General features: G+C 45.0%; 1 protein-coding gene across 1 annotated transcript in view; it reads right to left on the bottom strand.

Annotated features, from left to right (window-relative positions):
• Window positions 1–20,185, bottom strand: part of dgkq (diacylglycerol kinase theta) — a 35,153-nt gene that overhangs the window by 4,756 nt on the left and 10,212 nt on the right. Inside the window, exons 5-22 of the mRNA XM_030739542.1 lie at window positions 18,850–18,975; window positions 16,920–17,073; window positions 15,009–15,077; window positions 14,667–14,767; window positions 12,828–13,042; window positions 12,663–12,753; window positions 12,439–12,493; window positions 8,526–8,587; window positions 7,636–7,786; window positions 7,465–7,503; window positions 5,335–5,450; window positions 4,907–5,058; window positions 3,813–3,961; window positions 3,531–3,709; window positions 1,217–1,317; window positions 799–945; window positions 611–722; window positions 382–534 (exon numbers count right to left, since the gene is read on the bottom strand). Of these exons, the coding sequence (XP_030595402.1) occupies window positions 382–534; window positions 611–722; window positions 799–945; window positions 1,217–1,317; window positions 3,531–3,709; window positions 3,813–3,961; window positions 4,907–5,058; window positions 5,335–5,450; window positions 7,465–7,503; window positions 7,636–7,786; window positions 8,526–8,587; window positions 12,439–12,493; window positions 12,663–12,753; window positions 12,828–13,042; window positions 14,667–14,767; window positions 15,009–15,077; window positions 16,920–17,073; window positions 18,850–18,975 (2,172 nt within the window). The remainder of the gene's footprint in view (window positions 1–381; window positions 535–610; window positions 723–798; window positions 946–1,216; window positions 1,318–3,530; window positions 3,710–3,812; window positions 3,962–4,906; window positions 5,059–5,334; window positions 5,451–7,464; window positions 7,504–7,635; window positions 7,787–8,525; window positions 8,588–12,438; window positions 12,494–12,662; window positions 12,754–12,827; window positions 13,043–14,666; window positions 14,768–15,008; window positions 15,078–16,919; window positions 17,074–18,849; window positions 18,976–20,185) is intronic.

Below are 20,185 nucleotides of genomic sequence, written 5' to 3'. Positions count from 1 at the left end.
CAAGTTGACCTGACCGAATCACAGACTGGTAGCAGACTGGTAGCAGACTGTATTACTGCTGCCTTACTGCCGTCTTGATGCTTTGAAGCCTGAACTGAGTGAGATTCTGCAGACCTGATCCCTGTCTTCAAAGCAACCATTTCAAAAGCAACGAGATCGTGAGTTCTTCTCACACGATCACGATAATTTTGGTTGCGCTGCGGTCTCCGGTCACCGTTTTCTCTGGTGTGACTGTAGCATTAAGGTACAGGATGGTGACTGTCGCAGTAACATAAAACATAAAAACTTTATTTTCTAGCAGGAAAGAAACAAAGCAAAAACATTAACGAAATCAGACAAATATTGAAGTATGGAAGCCCTACGGGGACAAACAAAATGTACCTTTGGTCCAGCAGCAGAGATGATGATGTGTCCCGGCGGTTGGATCCACGGTTCTCCATCCACCTGGACAGGTATGGGTTTCCTCAGTGTCAGCCTGATGTAGTGCCCTTGAGCTATGCGAATCCCGGAGCGGAAACCACTCTGTACCTGGCCCTGCACACACACAGACACACACAGTGGTGAAAGTGCTGGATATAATGGTACACCTTCCCTGAAAACTGTTTCTCACCATATGGACGACCCCTGTGACCCCGACCACCTCCAACAGCCCGTCATCGATGCTCGGTTTCTCATAGCGACTGTCGACCTCTGACCCCCACAGATCAGCACCCGAACCCCAACTACAGACATGAAGATGAACGTGAGGTCAAGGCCTTTCTCCCGCTGTGTGTGTGTGTGTGTGTGTGTGTGTGTTACCTGGGTATATTGAGGAAGATCAGCCCCTCTATGTTGGGTAATTGGATGTCCTGATTGTCCACCTGAAGCTGCAGCTCTTTGTGGAGACTCCGGGTGTGACTGATCTTCTGCAGACCTACCTTCACATACACACCTTTGTTATGAAACCTGTGGAAAGAAGGAAGCAGAGGGGCTGATGGGAAACATGGCCTTTACTGGCAGAAAAGTGCAACAGTGCAATGCCACTGATGGCCACTAGAGGTCACCTCCAAAACAATCCTGACTGATTTATAAAGAACCAACTCTGATGGCAAAGTCTGGAGTTTGTTAGCCCATGTGCTTCTGTCCAACTGCAACAGCTATTCAGAGTTTGAAACGTTGCCGTGTCACACAGCAGTCTGAGGGGGAGTGAGGGGGAGTGAGGGGGAGTGAGGCGTACCTGCTGGTGAATTTGTCGGGTTCGTCCTCTCGGGCCAGATGGAAGTCGAGGCTGAGCTCTGCGTCGATACCGAGACCAAAGTAGTTGTTCATCTGGACAATCTGAGGTAAAGAGATATTTCCGTGATACCTTTTTATATTTTATCTATTCAGTAAAAAAGCAGCAAATGATCAGATATTTTATTCAGTCAGCTGCCCGTTACATGATTCCTCAGGTCTTTTGAAATTAATCACGTTTTCTGAGTTTATTCCGAGTATTCTGGAATTCTGGAGTTAAAGCAGAAGGACTACGCAGAGCGGAGATGTCCACCAAGGCCAACGCCAGATTTCACATTTTTTCACATTTATTCAAGTTTTTTCTTTGGCACCAGTCCACCTTTCTTCCAAGCTTTATGAAATGATCTTGTTGTCAGTGGGCAGGGACCACATGACTCCACCGGGGCTCTCACCTTGGCTAAGCATCAACAGCATGCAGGAAGAAAGCGCAGCAGCTGCTGTGGATGCCAGTTTCATTGATATTCTTAAAATTCACCAACAGTTTGTTTGATTTAATGTTTTTTCTAACTTGCTGTGGGCAGGTGTCTTCAAACACAAAGCAAAGGGTTCAACTTGCATTCATTGTGCAGATACAGTCAGTGGGGTGTCCTCGGGCCATTCTGCAGCCCCATCTAACACCAGCAGAAGAACTGCCTCGTGCCTCCTCCAGAAATCACCAGGAAGTCCTGCGACTGATTTCTGATCTCCGGCTCCATTCGTTTCTGTTCTCTGTGTGAAGTTGAAACCGATTCAAACGGCAACAATGAGCTCATCCTCCACTTCTCAGGAGAAAGAAGACTGTAGGATGAGCTCAGCTGATTGGCTCTCAGGACCAGTGATGTCAGTAACGCGTTACTCTAATCTGACTACTTTTTCTCGGTAAGGAGTAATCTAACGCGTTACTATTTGCAGTCCAGTAATCAGATTAAAGTTACTTATCCAAGTCACTGTGCGTTGCTTTTCTGTCATGTTCCTCAGTACAAAGATATATTTTTGCTTTCTTCTTGCGTCTCGGGGAGTGACGTCTGGCAGACGCGACACTTCAGTCCCGTTTTCATCATGAGGACAATAACAGCACAGCAACACAAATGTAAACAATGGAGGGAGGAGAGAGATGCACGTTTTCTAGCTGAAATACAGGAACTATTGTGAGTCTGTGTCAGCTAAAGATGACAACATCAAGGTTAGTTGTGCACTCTGTGCTGGCGACAAAGTGCTATCTAACTTCAAAAACACTACGTCAAATATGAGGAAACATCTGGAGTCACGGCGCAGTCACACTTACAGAGGAGTCGCAACAGGTGGAGCGAAGCAGAGCTGCGGCTGATGCAGGAGCCCCCCAGCACCCAAACAACAGAAGCTGGACTTCAGTACAAACCAGTAAGGGGGGGGCTGACTCACCCTCTTTTCGTGGTTGTCATTTTTATGTTGAGGCAGCGCGCTGGGGGGGGGGGGGGGGGGGGGGGGGGGGGGGGGGGTCATCAATGATTTCAGGTCATTTTGAGTGAGAAACAGCATTTCTATCACAAGGTGGAAGCTGCACTCAGTTTTTGGCAAAGTGACTTTTATATATTTGTTTTTTTATCAGGGTAAAAACTGTCATTGATATAAAAAATGTCTTTTTAAACAGAAATCTGGCTCAGAACGCTGTAGAAATCACAACAAATGTAACATCACAGTTATATAAAGATATTTGAAGTGGCCAAAAATCTCTGGACTGATAATAATGTAGGTACAGTAACACAGACTCCTAAAGATTGTTGAAAAACAGGTTATTTCTGCATTTTATATATAAGCCCTTCATAAATCATGCTGACTGCACTCTGTTTACCAACATCAGCAAAGACATTACACATAAAAACACACAGAAACATCAGGATCACTTCATGACAGACGATCACTTTCTGGCACAACACTGGCCGCTGTTGAAGGTAACTAATAAAGTAACTTGTAATCTAACTTAGTTACTTCTAAAATTAAGTAATCCGTAAAGTAACTAAGTTACTTTTTAAAGGAGTAATCAGTAATCACTTTTTCATGGTAACTATACCATCACTGCTCAGGACACAGTGAGTGTGAGCACTTCAGACCCAACCATGACCAACTCACTCACAGACCTTTGTCAGGTTGTGAGTTTTAGACCACAGACATCTTCTGGGTTTATTGGAAAGATCACAAAAACCTAACAAATGCTACTAGATTTGAGGATGAGCAGAAGGAAAACTAAAGGTGCTTTCCGGCCAGCTTAACCTAATAATGAACACGCTCTTGGTCCAGACCTTGGGTGGCTCCAGGAAGTCATTATCTTTGCTGTCCTCAGAGACATTCTGGGCATCCAGCAAGATGGTCCAGCGGTCCATCAGAACCTCGTCTGCCTCGTCAACAGAGACCAGGATGTGGTAAGCGTCCTCACCGCTGTAACCTGGACCCCAACGCAGGACACGAGCCAAGTCGTTACCTGATGGGACGAGACAAGCCAAACCCGACCGTTTAATCCACACATGCCCAAAGAAACAGAAATGTACTCAACAGGAAACAGAACGAGCAGTGTTTAGTCTCACCTGTTCCCAGTGGTACGATGCCGATGGGCGGCTCGCGACAGGTCAGTTTGTGCCTTACAGTCTCCAGTACTCCCAGCACCCAGCCCACCGTGCCATCGCCCCCGCAGACCAGCACCCGAAACCTGGGAACCGCCCTGAACGTGTGGAGGCTGGGCCACAGAGGGAACAGTTTTACTGTGACGACCACAGGTATAACAGGAAGTGAACATTTCTGCCACTTTCTACATCAACTGCCAACTGAAACTTCATGACCACCTGTAGGACACCAAAACAGCTCGTACCCCTGCAGAGGCTACCTGTCCAAACTGGAACCAGGCTCACCGTTTGCTGTTGTGTTAGATCTTCATGCCAGGCCCCGTGAGACCATGTGATGTCACTTGGCAGTGGTTCATGTGAACCTCAGTAATTTTTGGTTTTTTTTCCTCTGGTCATTTCTCATCTTTTTTGCATCCCTCTGTACTTTCATGTCTATTTTAGTTGTTTTGCATGACACTGAGGCCGTTTGCATTTCCTTCAGTGCAGAAACAGTTCTGCTCTCTTCCATTTCAAATACAAAGACGTTCAAAATCTACAAAGTTGGTTCCAAACAGGTGCAAACTAACAATCACCAAGTCATAAATAAACAGGTAAACAGCAGTAAATAAACGTGTTTATTTACTGTGCATGAGAAAATAAAACGGATTCATCAAAATCATTGCACTTTTAGGTTGATAAATCGGGTCTGCCACAAACTGATGCAAATGTTGCCAGATTTGCTGGGTAGTGTCACAGACTGCCTGTGAAACCTGTTGGTTTGGAGCATTTTTCAATGTCATCATTTTGGCTGTAAACATGTTTATTTCTGCTGGAAAGTTTAACATGGGAGTCTATGGGGACCGACTCACTGCTGCCTCTGCTGCACAGCAGAGGAACTGCAGGTTCATTATTCAGGGATGGGGTTTCCTGTTGTCTGGTAGGGCTGCAACGATTCGACATTGCCAACAATAATTAACAATAAATATAGTTGATGACGAATTTAATTGTCGATAATAGTTTTTTTTAATACTGATGATTTTGTTTTTGACAGAGTGAGACGTGCGTGCTGTTGTCCTCACCCAGCCAGCGGTCCGCCGTTGGTGATGTCAAAGACCTGGTGAGGGTTCAGGAGCTTCCGGAAGCTGTAGAGGAGCTCCCTCCCCTTCAGGCCGCCACTCTTCGGGTTGACAAACACCAGCAGGGGACACACGTCTGCTCCCAGCTTGTTGTGCTGAATGACAAACCAGAAGCTCGTGAGATGTTATAAAAACAAAGCTGCAGGCGTCTCACAGTCTGCTCACTTTAAGCCTTTGAACCACCACAGCTCCATCACGTCTACATACGAGTCTCTGTTCCTGCACTCAGTTCTGTTCTGTGTACATTTCTCTAGTAAAAACACACCAAACCTGCTGAGAGTGAGTTCAGTAAACGTGCTCAGGTTTACAGATGGAGGTGAAGGCAGAGTTTCCTGACGGGCATCAATAAAGGTTATTTAAACTCCCGTTACCATGATCTCCGGTATGACCAGCGAGGTGAGCGGCTTGTTGTTGATGGAAGTATCTTTAGCCAACATGTAGATCCTCTCTGCTTCAGCAAAACAGGAGATCTGCAACACCACCGCACCTGAACACACACACACACACACACACACACACACACACACACACACACACACACACACACACACACACACAGTTGTTATCATCCCTGTTAATGAAGCAGCAGCTTCCATCTTCATTCTGCTGCAATGGCTCGTCTCAGTTTGATGTTGTGTTCGGTTAAATGTGAGTCTGCTCACTTTTATTCATGAGCCACAGCTCATTATGATCCCTCTTTAGCTCAGACTGGGCGCAACACCTCATTTCATCTCAAACTAGCTCCTCCCTCCATGAAGACCAACGTTCAGCCGTCCTTCGTAAGCTTAAACAGCAGGTGGGTGGAGCTTTTGTGCCTGATATGACCATATTAGGAATATCCCCTCTTACATTGGCCAAAAGTATAAAAAAAGCTCATTGGAAGAGAGCGTTTAGAGCAGTCTGAGCTTCACAGTGAATTCTGAACATGCACTGAGTTCATTATTAGAAACGTTACCATGTGAAACATGAACAGAAACCAGGTGTGATAAGAAAGGTGTGTGAACCTGCTCCTCAAAAGCAAAACGCTCAGCATTTTTAAATGTGCCGGGTTTCAGTGGGAGAGTCTGCAGAGGCTCGTCAGGCGAAGTGACATCATTTTTTAAAGGGTACATCACACGATTTCGTCCCCCGGGGTCGGGCTGTGAGCGGACTTCTGAGCAAGAACAACCAAACAGAATGACCTCAGCAGCGCCGTCACCAGACGCAGTCTGCAACGCAGCCAACCTGCTCGACAGTTTTCCCTCCCTGCACCTTTGAGCACTTTCCCAAAGTAAAAATAAAGATGAAGAGTCGGAGAAACCGGACATCACGTTGCACCTGAAGACGACCTTGAAGGGGAGAGTGGCCAAATTTAAATCTATAAGATCTGTGATCACACCTAACGTCAGTAAATCAGGAGGAGCCACGTTAACTGATGTGAGCAGTAGTGCATTTTACACAGTCCTGTCCTTTTTAGGTACCGTATTTTCCGGAGTATAAGTCGCACTTTTTTTCATAGTTTGGCTGGGGGTGCGACCTATACTCCGGAGTGACGTATATGTGACATTTATAACACATGAACCAAAATACTCCAGCCACTTGACATCTCCGTGAACCGGAGCTTTAAGGCAGTCTTGCGTAACCTGTGGGCGCAGTGGATGATGGATGGAGAGCACAGTTTAACGGCAACTGGGAGAATGCGCCACCCAACTTTCCTGGAAGTCATTGGATGGATCAAGAAAACATGGGCTTTAGTGACAACCAAACCATCCTGTTGGGATTCAGAAAGGCCGGAATAAATGGAACTGCAGCTGACGACGAGTCTGACTAACGCGACACAGAAGAGGAAGCGGCGCTTCGTCTACGGAGTGTACGGAATTGTTTAGAAGTGACACCGAGGATGAAGAATTCAATGGATTGATGGTTTGGTTAACTTGTTAGTATGTTCTTTATGCTATGGTTATCTGAATAACTTAATGTTACGTTAATATACCGAACACGTGTTCGTTGTGCGTCATGTAGCTGAATGTGTTACGTTAGCATAACGTAGGCGTAACCGTGTTCGTCCTGTTCTTTAATCCATTATTATTTTAAATTGCCTTTCAAGATGGAATTTCTGCTCTGGGTCTCGGATTCTAGCAACCCCCCCCCCAAAAAAAGTGCGACTTATAGTCCAGTGCGACCTATATATGTTTTTTTCTTCTTTATTATGCATTTTTTGGCTGGTGCGACCTATACTCCGGAGCGACGTATAGTCCGAAAAATACGGTACTTGGATTTATCCGTCAGGCAGGATCATCCTCTCAACCTTTTCTTCTTCGTTATGTTAGAAATGTTTCAAAATATTTCAAAGAAGTTGTGGAAAGATTTCTAGTGAGAGAAGTTCAGATGCACGTTCATTAAACAGGACGGCAGCTGTACGATAACAGAGTCAAACACTAAGAACTACAAAAACTGAGCAGGTGGAGGGCAGAAGAGACCACACCTGTCCCAGCAGCTTGTTTTCAGGAAGAAGGCCTCACCTTGGTTGAAGTAGAAGTTGCTGATGGTGACCAGGTGACCTGCAGAGAGGAGGGGGGCAAGTTAGAGGTGTAAACGCCTGAAATCATTTATTAAAAAGTTCAAAGGGGGAAACAGACACATCCACACAGCAGGGGGCGCTGCAGGAGGAAACTCGTGCTTTAATGACTCACCTTTGATGGCGAGGTGTTCCTGGATCAGTTGCGTGTAGCTCTCTGTGCTCAGCAGGGGGAGCAGTCCTCCGATCAGCAGCTCCACCTGCACCGCCCGGTTCCTGTTCTCCACGATGTAGAAGCGAGTTTGGTTCAGCTGCCGCAGAGACACCTGCACACAGCAACACCACACCTCCGTCAGCTTTTTACCCTGCAGAGCAGCTGTCAAACCATTCTGAGACTCCTAACTGACGGCTGCTGCTGCGTGTCCCGGACCTTTACCTGCCCTCCATCTTTACACTTCCTGTCTCGCTCTGACGTCACAAAAACAGAAAACAAGCTGCAGGTAATTAAAGGAGATGGCAGCTAACACATAATCAGTTATGCAGATCAGGAACCCTCCAATCAGCTGATACAGTGACAACAAATCATCCACTGAGGAATATTAGAAATATTTAGAGTCCTAAACTGCAGCTCAGATATAAGCACACTTACAAATCTGCCTATATCTGAGCTGCAGATCTGATTCTATTGACATTTATCTGATTCTAATCTGTGTCAAAGTTATGACAGAAACTAAAATTAAAAAGTAAACTAAAGCCGGCTGCAAAAAAATGTTGAATAAAAATAAAAAAGACGGCGTGAACCAACATAATCTGAGGTCAGTTAAATGAATGTGGTTAAATCTGTGAGCACATGAAGCATCAGGACCCCCCAACATAAAAATAATAAACCCACTCTGAACCCTGAGTGAAATTAAACTGAACAGAAACAAATAAATAAATGTAAACATTTAAAAATGTATTAGAAATATATGAAAATAATAGATCTGGTCTCTAATGAAATCATCCCATCAACAAAAGGAAAGTTTTCACTGCTCACTCCTCATCATCACCTCTTCGTCCTCTTACCTTCCTGATCTCCTGCAGTTTGTCCAGAAGCGTCTCCTGAGGACTCAGCGTCTGTCTCTGCACTGGATATCGGAAACAGAAAGGTCATGACCTTCTTTGTACGTCAGAGCGCAGCGAGGCTCCGCCCTCTGCTCATATGATAAACTTTATGCTTTTAAAATGAAGAGGGCTGGTACTGTGTGCAGCTCAGGTGGAGGTGAAGCAAAAGTGATCTAAACTGAGCTGAAAATAATGATGAAGGCGTCCACGTGCAGTCAGCAGCAGCTCCACGCTGAGCACCAACCACCGTTTACATCATTAATGATCTCCACCAACCAAAAACACTGACACGTTCTAAAGGCCTGAATTTCATTCATTGCAGTGAGTTCCAGCGCCTCCCTCTGACTGATTCTGGTCCTGCATGTTCACTGCAAACATGGGTGAACAATAAGCAGCATGTGCATGTACCGAGCTTTCAATCAAAGGTCAGATTTTTCTCCAAAAACGCTGCTGATACACAAAAGTTGGTTTTACACATTTATGGAAAAATAAAAACAGTTTTAAATTACAGCCCAAATCATATTAAAAGCTCCAGCTGCATCTAAGGAAAACGTGCATGAGCCAAACTAGGTTTATGTTTATCATAGCGCTGAATTTTTCAGCCAGATTATGGATGAAAGTCCGAAATTATTGTTCTGTCCCAAAACGATTGAACAGCATTATGCTGCTAAAGGTGCTAATGCTAATAAACACAATCAAATATGCTGGTGATAATTATTAAATTTGTTAGTCTAAGTATAAGAAAATCCAAAGACTAGTTTCACAAAAAACCAAACAGAAACTCAAGTGGGTGTGGCCTATTGAACATCTCAATATTGGAGGCTTGGTCCAAAAATCTGGCAATTATGGGTGGGGCCTATATAAAAAGCTCTCCTTTCTTTGGTCAGATATTTTCATCACACTTGGTCGGGCACTGGGGATTCTTGCTCCAGCCTCTGACGGGGATGGTCGCATTCTATCTCTCTCCCTGCCCTCCCTATCTTTCCTGCTTGCTGCTTGCTGTGAGAGCGTCTCTTGCACACTGTTCGAATAAGAATAAGATTGAGAGCAATATGGATTTGGCAAACTGGGCCTTCAAGACCATTGATAGAATTTTTTCCACTATGAGATCTGGGAAAGGGGAGCCTGCGTGTCCGAGTGGAACAGACCCGGTTGGATACGTCATCGACTCTTGGAGCTCGTGGAGACCTGTGTGCTTCTCGGCCCTCGAGGTGGAAGACGTGGAAGACGCTTACATATTTGGCTATCTGGTAGCGGTATCTTTTCTGTTTGGGCTTGGAGGATACCTGATTTACCGAGAAATCAAGAAAACCTGGACGGCAGTTCGACATCTGCAGAGGCTGCCGACCCAGGTGGATGGGCTGACCAGAACCGTACAGACTCAGACTCAAAGCCTGATGAACCTGAGCCGTAGACTTGGGGAGTAGCAGGTGAGAGGGGTTCGATCTGGAGATAAGGTACGGTTCTGCTCAGTGAGGACGGTAACTAATGAATTTGGATTATTGGATTTATTGAATGGTTTCCCAGTGAGACTGAAGGCTGTTGAAAAAACAAGCAGCCTGTTCCAAAACAACATCTGCATTATCAGAATTCGGCTCCCTAGCCGGCCTTGGCTGGCAATCATATCTCTCCAGAACTATGTGTGAAGGCCGCTATCCCCCTCAGCCCTCTCTGTGATTTGTGAAGCTGGATCTGGTGTACCAAGGCCGCTGATGAACTTCCATCACTATCAGCGAACTGTTTGGCTGGGAGCTGGCATCTGGGCTCCACAATGCCCCCACCCTCTCGTCTCCGTCTGCATCCCCTCCTGACCCTGACCCTACCCACCATACTGCTATCCCGGCTTTATATGTGCAATATGCTTTTTGCTGAGGTGTTTTTTGGAACCTCGTAAGGTGTTCTTTATGAACACAGTATGAGATGATTTTTTTGAACCCAACTATCCCAGTGTATCTCTTTCTGTCTTTTTGCTAAAGGTAGCGCCGTTGAGAAACGGCTGCATGACCTCAGACATCTGTCCCCCCTGTCTGTGTTATGTTTATGCTTGTTTTGGATGGATGTTCTGTTAACTGCAATTTCCCCATTTGTGGGACTAATAAAGGCATTCTTGATTCTTGATTCTTAGATTTGGATCCCTCTCTAGCTATTTTTGGAGTTTCCTTCGGCCCCCCGATCCCATCTTCAAAGCAGCGCGTAGTGGTCTTTTGCACCCTGCTGGCCAGGCGTGCAATTCTTCTAAAATGGAAAGGTTCCTCTCCTCCCACCCACAACTGGTGGCTTCGTGAGATCCTGAATTGCATTAAGCTAGAGAAGCTGCGTGCACTCAGGACAGGCTCTCTAAAGACATTTAACCAAACATGGCTGCATGTTCTCAGGCACATAGTGGAGTACAATATCATTCCAGACTAGTTGGGGGAGGTGAAAAGGCGAGATTATCTCTATCTCTATTGTTTATGTATTGTTTATTTATTTGTGACCAACCTATCTAACCTGGGTGACCTTCCTATTTTATTTTAATTTTAACTTATTTATTTACTTTACCTTTTTTTTTTTTTGTATGTACGTATGTGCACTTTCGTGCATATATATGTGTGTGTGTGTGTGTGTGTGTGTAGAACGTAGGAGGAGGGATGTGTAGAATGTTCTTGCGCTGTTTTTTTTCTGTTTATGTATATTTATATGTTCCATAGGTTTCATTCATGTTTAATAATTCTCTTTACAATATAGGGGTATGGGGGGGGCAACTAGTGCCTTATTTGCCTGTTTTTTTTTCAGTCCACCTGCATATGTCAATGTCAACTAGTTGCCAAATGTTTACCTGTTCACTATTCTTTGTCTTTTTAGTGCCTTTTTTTTCCTTCCCCTTTTTATCTATTTTTGTAACTTTGCTATATTGGAAAACTTTAATAAAGAAACTGAGGAAAAAAGCTCTCCTTTCATTACTTGGTTGTGCTAAGTCAGATTCACCAAACTGCATTCATACTTATAATAGTGCCCCCCTGTGGTTGAAATGAGTAATTTTTTTAGCCCCATCAATACATTTTTAAACCAAACCACCTGATTAAAACTTCATACGAGTATTGTGGTGCAGACTTTAGCCCCAAAATGATGAGCGGCTGTCAATGCTAATGCTAATGCTAATACATGCATTCAAATATCTGATACTTTTAGATAAAAACTTTCAGTGAATCTTTTAACACCTGCTTTGCCAGTAAAAAGATGCAGAGATAAATTTGAAAAGGTAGATTTCACATTATCAAAATTAATAAATTATAGCTAAATGTGACGTTGGTAATACCTCGAAACGTTTGCGTGGCCTCCAGTTTCTCCTGACGAATGCTGAGATGAAGAAAAAGCTCTCGATTGTGCAATGTGCAGTTCACGTTTCTTTTTTGTTTTTTTTTATTTTGGGCCACAGCGGATTTTTGTTGATAGTGTAGAGACAGGAAACGGGGAAAGACACGTGTGCAAATCAGCGACAGGCCGCGACTCGAACCCGCACCGCAAAGCTGCATATGCATGTGGTTGCCCGCTACACCACCGACCCACCTGGGCGCCCAATCATGTTGAAATGGATGAGTTTTTCTGAAAATGTTTTGGCCTGTCATCTATTAAAATTTCATCACAGACTAATGTAATACTAACATACTAACAGTAATAGTAGGAAGAAGAAGCAGCTGCAGGAACATTAGAGCTCCTGCAGATGGAGCTGCTTGGACCTCTAACCAGAGAAAACACAGAAGAAGAGGAGCTCGGTCACAGGTGAGGGATGAGCAGGTAACATTTATGATACTGCACCATCACCGCGGGCTCCTGCAGCACGACTGGCCATTAAGAAGTGTATTTTTTTCTCCACATGGGTGGATCTACTCACCCTGCTTGCTGCTCATGCAGACCTCTAGCAGACAGAACTTTGACAGATCTTCCTCCTGAAACCGCACACATCATCATCATCATCACGTCAGACCGTGGTTTCAACATTCATATCATTCATAAACAGGCTGAATTAGAGGTTCAAGTGAAAACTCTAATCACTGTTCATGTTGTTTGATAATGCTGAGGTTTGAGCCACGTTTGGTGTTCAGGTGCTGCGCGTACCTGTCTGTCCAGCTTACTGAGGACCTCAGTGAGGACTGCAGACACCGTGCTCCTCTCTGAGACGCAGACGGAAATGAAAGCTACATCCGACCTGAAACACCCAAACATTATTTGCTGTGATCTGAAATGCTTCTTTGTGGTGGACAGATTCCTGACTAAACTCACCTGGGCCAGCCAGTGTACACCTTGATGACCTCAGTGTCTCGGGGTTTGGCCCTCAGCAGCCACGTGTCGCAGCCGTCCTTCAGCGAGTTCCTGTTGTCCGCGCTGCCATTACGGTTCAGGACGTCATCACTATGCAGCCGCTGCAGGCCGCCGATTTCGTGCAGCTCGAAGTCCCGCGGATCGTCGGGGAGGTAAAAGGCCCTCAGCGCTGCCTCCTGCAGGTCAATACGGGCACTGCATTTAGCTGAGGTTCAGGCAGGTTTAATTCCAGATCAGTGATAATTTCGTTGACGAAATATTTTCGTCATAGTTTTCGTCAACGATCCTATTTTTCATGACGAAAACGAGACGATAACTAAATAAAAACTACTTAAAAGAATGAAAACGGTAACAAAATTAATTGACACTTTCGTCAACGAATGAAAACAAGAGGAAAATGCTTGGTGGGGACGAAATCCAATCAGAACGGATTTAATTTTGTGACAGGGCGGGACAAGTTAGGAAAACCTCCAATCAAACGCACAGTTGCACAAATTTGCTCTAAACCCGGGAAGACCAAACTAGCCTGTGATTGGTCATTCCTTCCGATAGAACTAAGTGATGTAACCAATGTCAGCAGGGAGAAAGAGAAGAGCCGATGTATGGACACATTTGACCTTTGACGTTGTGACAAACTAAACGATGTGTAAACCATGTGGGGCGACTATCTCAGGTAAAAACACGACAAATCTTAAACAGCATCTGCAAACCAGTCACCCAGATCTCCATGCAAAGGTCAGCATTTTAATGTCATGCAGGGTAAAGTGTTTTTCCCAGTTTGTGTTTAGAGAAAATCTCCACACCGCGCTGGATCAGCCTTTATAATCTTAGTCCTGAACACTGCCCTGTACCTTTCAGAGCATCCTGCTGTAAAATGGTGGTATAATCTCAGTAAGCTGGTGTTATATTAATCATCAGGTGTGTGGGAAGCAGGTGAAACACTAATGTTTATATTATTAATAATATTCCATAACTTTTAATAAATGTTTAATTTTGTGTAAGTGTGTATAATGACTAATTCAAGTGAACTGAAGAAAAAGCATTTACATTTTACACCCTTTATATTTTAGTCACTAAAGCGACTGTAGATTTAGTCGACTATATTCTTACCATAATTTCGTCGACTAAAACTAAAACTATTCAGATACTAAATTATGACTAAAACTAAATCAAAATTTGATGTCAAAATTAACACTGTTCCAGATTAAAGTTATTCTGATCAAACCCGCCTGCAGCACACAGCAAACCATCCAAATGTGATTCCTTTATTTCCATTTCAGGAAAATGCAGCACGCTTTACATTCAAGTGCAAGGAAGGAAGGAAGGAAGGAAGGAAGGAAGGACTTTTTAAAGTGAATTTAATCTTTTTTGAGCATTTAACTCACAACTGGATACATTTTTATCCTTTGAATTAATTTTGTCACTAAACTAAAAGTTTCAGATTTAAAATATAACTGATTTTTTTTTCCTTTTTGGGTCAAAATTTAAAAATGTTTTAAAAATTTTAAAAAGCAGGTCTTTTATTTTTGACTTGATCTTTTTTCTTAGTGTGAGTTTTATTTTGAATTTGAAAAACTTTTCTCATAAGTTTAGATTTTTAGTCTTTGAACTCACATTTGTGACTAAAACTTGACTTTTTATACTCATGAGCTTATTTAAGTATTTAAATTTATGTCAAACTTTTATTTTGAAAGTCTTAGTGAAGCAGCAGCATCTGCGGTGGTGATGGTGCATGCACGTGTGTGCGTGCACATGTGCGTGTGTGAGTGCCAGATTTCGAGGAGGAAGCAGAGCTCTCACCGCCACTTCCTCGTTCTTCGTAGCTCGAAAGACTGAGACCAATCGGAAGAAGCCTCGCTTGACGGCGTCATCGCCATCAAACACCTTGAGAAACTGTTTACCTGCAGGTCACAGCACATCAAACACACACACACACACACACACACACAGATGTAACATCTGCAACAGGAATATTCTTCTACAGCTTCGCAGGATGGAAATCTTTCCCACAATTCAGTCTGTCAGCATTCATACAGCAAATGGAAACAAATAGAAACCTACAATAAAGAAAACTTCAAATAGAATCAGTCACTATGAGGCTGAAGCCTAAAAATCAGGTAGAGACAGGTACGGTGAACTGACCGGACTCTGAAGCAGCCGGCTGACCGTCTTTAGGTGCCGCCGCCGCCAGATCAGCATCGTCGGAGTGATCTGAGGGACACATGGAGGGAAAGAGGCGGTCAGGTGGGAACAGAAGCTCCTCCACAGACTGTGGGATCTCAGTGAGCTGCTCACCTTTTCCTCAGGTGTGATTCTGACATCTGAAATCTCAGTTTGTGGATTTGTGTGTGAAAGTAAATGAAAGTCAGTGAATAAAATATTACCAACAGAAGAAAACAGAAATGCTGCAATGATCATGCAGAGGAGGAGAATTATTACTTTCCTCCTGCTCCACCAACAAGCAGCTAAAACCTAGAGGAAGTCTCTGAAGCAGCAGCGAGGTCGCCTCTGTAACCCGAGCCGGAACGATGTGGAAAATCTCAAAGCCAGATTTTATTCACAGCAGGACAGAGAAAACATATCTGACTGTTTCATGAAGAATAACGACTCACTCGGATGGCAGGAAGACGTCTCAGGAAAGGCCGGAAAAGTGAGCGGTGCTGAACACAAACAGCTGCAGGTTCATTAGCAGCAGCTCAATCACATGACCGGGTCTAACAAGAGCATCGCAGAGAGGCGGAGCTTCTCTGAAGGAAAGATGGGCAGAGGTTCAATTTGTGAAAAACTGAGTCTACGGGTTAAAGAAGAAGCAGCTGTCTGTGAACCTGATCCAGAATCAGCGCCGTCTCCTCTGAGCCAAAGCTCTTTAAAATGGACTGAAGGGAAAACTGATCTGAGGTCAGAGGAATCCAAACATGGACTAAAGAGCAGAGGCAGCATCCGGCTGTTCTCAGCTCAGTTCAAAGCCTGCATCTCTGATGGTATGGGGGTGCATCAGCAGCTGGCACATCAGGAAGGGCTCCATCAGTGCTGAAAGGTGTATCCAGGTTTGAGAGCAGCATGTGCTCCCATCCAGAGACGTCTCCTTCAGCAGAATGATGCTAAACTGCATCCTGCAGCTAATCCAGCAGCACGACTTCATAGTAGGAGAGTCCGGGTGCTGAACCAGCCTGCAGTCCTGACCTTTGACCAGCTGAGAACATCTGGAACCAAAAAAACAGGACAAAGCAGCCCCAGGACTGCTGAGCAGCTGGAATCCGCTATCAGACAGAACGGGACAACATTCCCGAAGTCCAGCAGCTGCTCTCCTCAGTTCCAGATGTTAAAGCAGAGGATGCTGCACAGCTGGAAACACGGACCTGTGACAGCTTTAGAGACCTGTTGATGCCATCAAACTCAACATCTCGGATTTTCACTACAATGGGTCATTCTCTCACTTTAAACATTTGATATGTTTTCTGTGTTCTACTGTGAATAAAATCTGGATTCATGAGATTTCCAAATCCATCAAATTCTGTTTATTTCCATGACCCGACCTTTGGGAACTGAGCTGAGATCCACGGCAGAAACAAACCAGCAGCTCCTGGTTTAGGAGCAGAAAAGTTCATTATGAAAGTTAGCTGAAATGATTAAAGACACTCAGGTGTGACAGCTGCAGGCAGCGAGTCGTTACGCTGCTCAGCGTTTTATTTTGAAAGCCTTTTCTATAAAGCAGAAAAAGAGTGGAGCTGATGCATTTGGTGATCTGACCCTCTGAAAGCTGCACTTGTGTTTTAGCTCTCATCATTTGGATGTTTGTCTTCACAGTTAACATCCTGACTTCTGTAAAAACATCTTTTCTCAGTTTCACAGATCAGCAGTGAGGCTGTCAGGAAACGAGCCGAGTGTTTGCGGTTCACACAGTTTGTGTCGATAGCGTCACAGGATGTGGTCTGGAGGTGCGTGTTTCAGTGCTGCTGTGTAGACCTGCCTCCCCTCCCGTCCTGATGATAGAAATCATTATTTTTTGAAGTGAAAGTTTTCTGGAAGGCAGAGTTCGGTGTGTGTGTATACCCTGGTCGTGGCTGCAGCTCTCGGTGATGCGGTAACAGTGCATCTTGCTGAAGTTTCTGGAGTCGAGGCGGACGAAGGCCGGATGCAGCAGCATGCAGCGCAGACGTCCCAGAGTGCACTCTGCCGGCACGCTGAGGTAACACGCCGAGTGGCTCTGCAGGTGGAAAAGTGAAGCATCGTATAACATCATGTCAAAACAAGCAACAACCTCTGGAGGTCAAAATGAGTCCAAAACCATCAGTTCCTCTGATGTCCAGCAGAGGCAGCAGTGAGTCAGTCCCCATAGATTCTCATGTTAGATAAACATGTTTACAGCCTGATGCAGAAACTGCTTCATAACTGCTGTACGGGGAGGATGTTTCTATAATTCACCTGTTTGCATTATTAGGGGCGTGGCCTCTCTGACTGACAGGTGGATGGTGACACAGGCGTCTGTAGCTGCTAGCTGTCTGCTAGGCTTCACCTCAGCTAACTGGAGTCCCTGAACTGGACCTCTGGACCGTGTTTGTGCTGTTGGAGCCTTTTGAATGCAATTATCTGACCAATAATACGGCTGCTGTGGCTTCAAGAAGGTGGAGCTCCAGTTTGGGAGAGATTCTAAGATTTTATTTGGATGTTACTGATCAGCAGGTATCTGTGATGTGTGTGTAATGCTCATGTTCAGTCTGTGGATGCAGGTTGCTAACCAAGCTAGCCAGCATTATCTGCTAGCTTAGCTGGTACAGCACACCATCCTCTGATCCAAATATACTCCTGACTCCCAAAAAAGATGGCAGAAGCCAAAAACACTATCGCTGCATTGAGTCCAGAAAACAACGGGTGACATCATCGTATCATGGTGGGTACGTCCATTGTTTATATACAGTCTAGGTGCTAAAGTGTGAGGTAAAGACAGACACCCTCTCTATTTTTAAGATTAGGCTTAAAACTTTCCTTTATGATCAAGCTTATAGTTAGGGCTGGATCAGGTGACCCTGAACCCTCCCTTAGTTATGCTGCTATAGGCCTAGGCTGCTGGGGGGGGGGGGGGGGTTCCCACAAAAGACTGTTTCTTTTCATTCACCTTATTTACTTTGTTTATACTCCACTCTGCATTTAATCATTAATTGTTATTAATCTCTGGCTCTCTTCCACAGCATGTCTTTCCTCCCCCCTCAGCAGATGACCCCCCCCTCCCTGAGCCTGGTTCTGATGGAGGTTTCTTCCTGTTTAAAGGGAGTTTTTCCTTCCCACTGTCACCAAGTGCTGCTCATAGGGGGTCGTTTTGACTGTTGGGTTTTCTCTGTATTATTGTAGGGTCTTTACCTACAATACAAAGCGCCTTGAGGCGACTGTTTGTTGTGATTTGGCGCTATATAAATAAAATTGAATTGAACTGAATTAAAGACGAGGACTGTGGAGAATCAGCACTGCTTCAGTGTACTCAGGACCAGAGTGCGTTAAATGAGCTCAAATGTGGATGTAAAATCTAAACTCTTCAATGAGGAGAAAATAGTGTGGGAAGCAAAGCAGAACAGTTGCTTATTGCCCCAAACAAGTTACTGCTTGGCGGTACAACCATACACACCACATTAGGAAGCCTCAAAATTACCATTTTGGTTCCTGGTGGTGGTTAGTTCAGGGACTCCTGAAGATGAGGGGAAACTTGAACCCTTAACACAATTTAAGCAGGTGAGTACAGGTGTCATGAAGGAGGAAATTAGCTTTAGAGACCAACGGACTGACTCATTGACTGCTGGAGCCTCCAATGGACGTTTGAGGAACTGCAGGTTTCAGCACTGGAGCGTTGGCTTCATTGCTGCTTGGGTAAAACTGAAGGCGGCTGAGACACGCAGCACCTTTATCACGTTTGGACGGTGGTGAAGAATTTAATGAGAGAATCCAACTCACACTAAACCCAGAGGAAATCACATTCTTAGCCGATTCTCACCGTGATGCCGCACCACTCGCACCTCATCCCCGCCAGGACGTCAGAGGAGCCGCACGAACGCCGACAAACCTCACACCTCGCCGCGGACGCCAGGTTCCCCTCCCTCCAGTGGTGGTGGAACGTATCCTGGAGCAGAAAGAAAAGAACACCGCCAAATGAGTTTTAATCCAACACTAAAAACAGTCCCAACAAGCTAAGCGTAGCTTTTAGAAATGAAACGTCATATTTGTGTGTTGAGCCGGAGCCACAGACAGGAGGAGGAAAGCTTCCTGTCTGCCGTGATCAGCTTCATCCAGACTGTGAGCGGTCGATGAGCTTTGATAGAGCTACACACACTGAAGAAGACATCCTCATATAAGCGTCTTACAAAGTCTCTGATCCCTGCATCACTACGCACAGCCCAGTTAGGCTGGTATTTGGTTATTGGAAACCTCACCGCACAGCTTTCATCACGACGAAGATTCGGTGACTCTTCACTCTAAATCTAAGGAAACACTGCTGTGTGAGTGACCGGCCATTAGCAAACATGATGTCACAGGTGCCGTCGGGCAGCCGCGCACCTCCTCGCTGTTGTAACCTTGCACTGGGGTTATGGTTAGGATGACATCATGACTGAGGTTACCCCAACATGTTTCAGTGATGCATCAGTGCAGAGTTGAAGAAGCTGCACAGCGCTTTGACAGGACCTCACGATTGCGTTATTTCCTGTTGAGTTTTTACCCAGCTGAGACGCCTCGTATGTCTCACAAGCATCACTCATAACGCGACAGAAGTGACGTGTGTGGGCGGTATCGTTGTTTCATACCTTTTCACCGGTGTCGGAGCTGGTGCTGATAAAACTGTTTGTGGCTGTGAGTGATCATTAATCTCTGTTAACCTAAAGTAATTATTGATGTCCTCGATGCACAGCTCACTTTAGTACTCGAGCTGTTTCACAGCTGGCTAAGCTCAGGTGCATGCTCCACCTGCAGAGATTGCCCTCTGGTGGCATTTTGTGCATTGCACTACAGCGCATGACCTTAACGCAGCCTGTCTGGGTCAGATAAGAAGAGCCTGTTTGGTCGCCACTTGCGTGGTTCATCCTTTGGAACGACACACTAACTCCTCATCTTCAGCTCCATCATCATCTGCAAAGCCATCATTTTATTCCCTCTATGCTCACACTCAGGTGCTGCACCTTCACGGTACTGTGACCATAAGCCAAACACATATTTGGCTTATGGTCACAGTGATACAGAAATATGTATCACAGTGCCTAAAGTCAGACGCAGTGATACATATTTCTGTATCACTGCGTCTGACTTTAGGCACCGGAAAAGTCAGACAACACTGCCCC

Source organism: Archocentrus centrarchus, chromosome 10 (genome assembly GCF_007364275.1).
Source record: "Archocentrus centrarchus isolate MPI-CPG fArcCen1 chromosome 10, fArcCen1, whole genome shotgun sequence".
NCBI lineage: Eukaryota > Metazoa > Chordata > Actinopteri > Cichliformes > Cichlidae > Archocentrus > Archocentrus centrarchus.
The sequence above is the reverse complement of the archived record's forward strand: the minus strand, read 5'-3'. Positions and strand labels throughout refer to the sequence as shown.